Source organism: Pteropus vampyrus, unplaced genomic scaffold (assembly GCF_000151845.1).
Source record: "Pteropus vampyrus isolate Shadow unplaced genomic scaffold, Pvam_2.0 Scaffold1445, whole genome shotgun sequence".
Taxonomy (NCBI): Eukaryota; Metazoa; Chordata; class Mammalia; order Chiroptera; family Pteropodidae; genus Pteropus; species Pteropus vampyrus.
The window spans coordinates 17,608-18,036 of record NW_011890226.1 but is presented as its reverse complement, the minus strand read 5'-3'; the positions used below and the strand labels follow the sequence as shown (position 1 = coordinate 18,036).

The 429-nt window shown below is 65.5% G+C and overlaps 1 protein-coding gene across 1 annotated transcript in view; it reads right to left on the bottom strand.

Annotated features, from left to right (window-relative positions):
• Positions 1-31: 31 nt before the first annotated feature.
• Positions 32-429, bottom strand: part of LOC105310212 (symplekin-like) — a gene marked incomplete at its 5' end in the record, with an annotated part of 13,945 nt that continues 13,547 nt past the window's right edge. The window contains one exon of the mRNA XM_023526623.1: positions 32-420. Coding sequence (XP_023382391.1) covers positions 34-420 — 387 coding nt within the window. The remainder of the gene's footprint in view (positions 421-429) is intronic.

The window sequence follows — 429 nt, the reverse complement described above, 5'->3', positions numbered from 1 at the left end:
CGCCCCCCATCTTGGGCACTGGGCGCACGCACTTCATCCCGGAGCCCTGCTCTTTTTCTTCCTTTGCTGCTCTGACGTTGTCATCCCTACCTTAGGTAGGGGCCCCTCAAGACTGGAGTCCAGCAGTGCAGCTTCGGTGAGCCCCGAGTCGTCGTCCACGCTGATGAAGATGGCCGGGGTCTCACACTCAGGCCCCTCCTCCCGGAAATCTATGGCTTCCTCCGGCTGGGGAGGGCCTGGCCTGGCCGAGGAAGAGGACGAGGAGGAAGAGGAGGGGGCTCCCACACCCCCAGGCTTCAGTTTCTGTTCCTCCTCCAGCTGCCGCTTTAAGGCCTTCTCCTGGGCCAGCCGTAGGCCGATGAGGTCTTGAGGGGGTCGGGGAGCGGGGGCCGGTGCCAGGGCCAGGGGCTCCAGGTCGTCCTGGGGGTG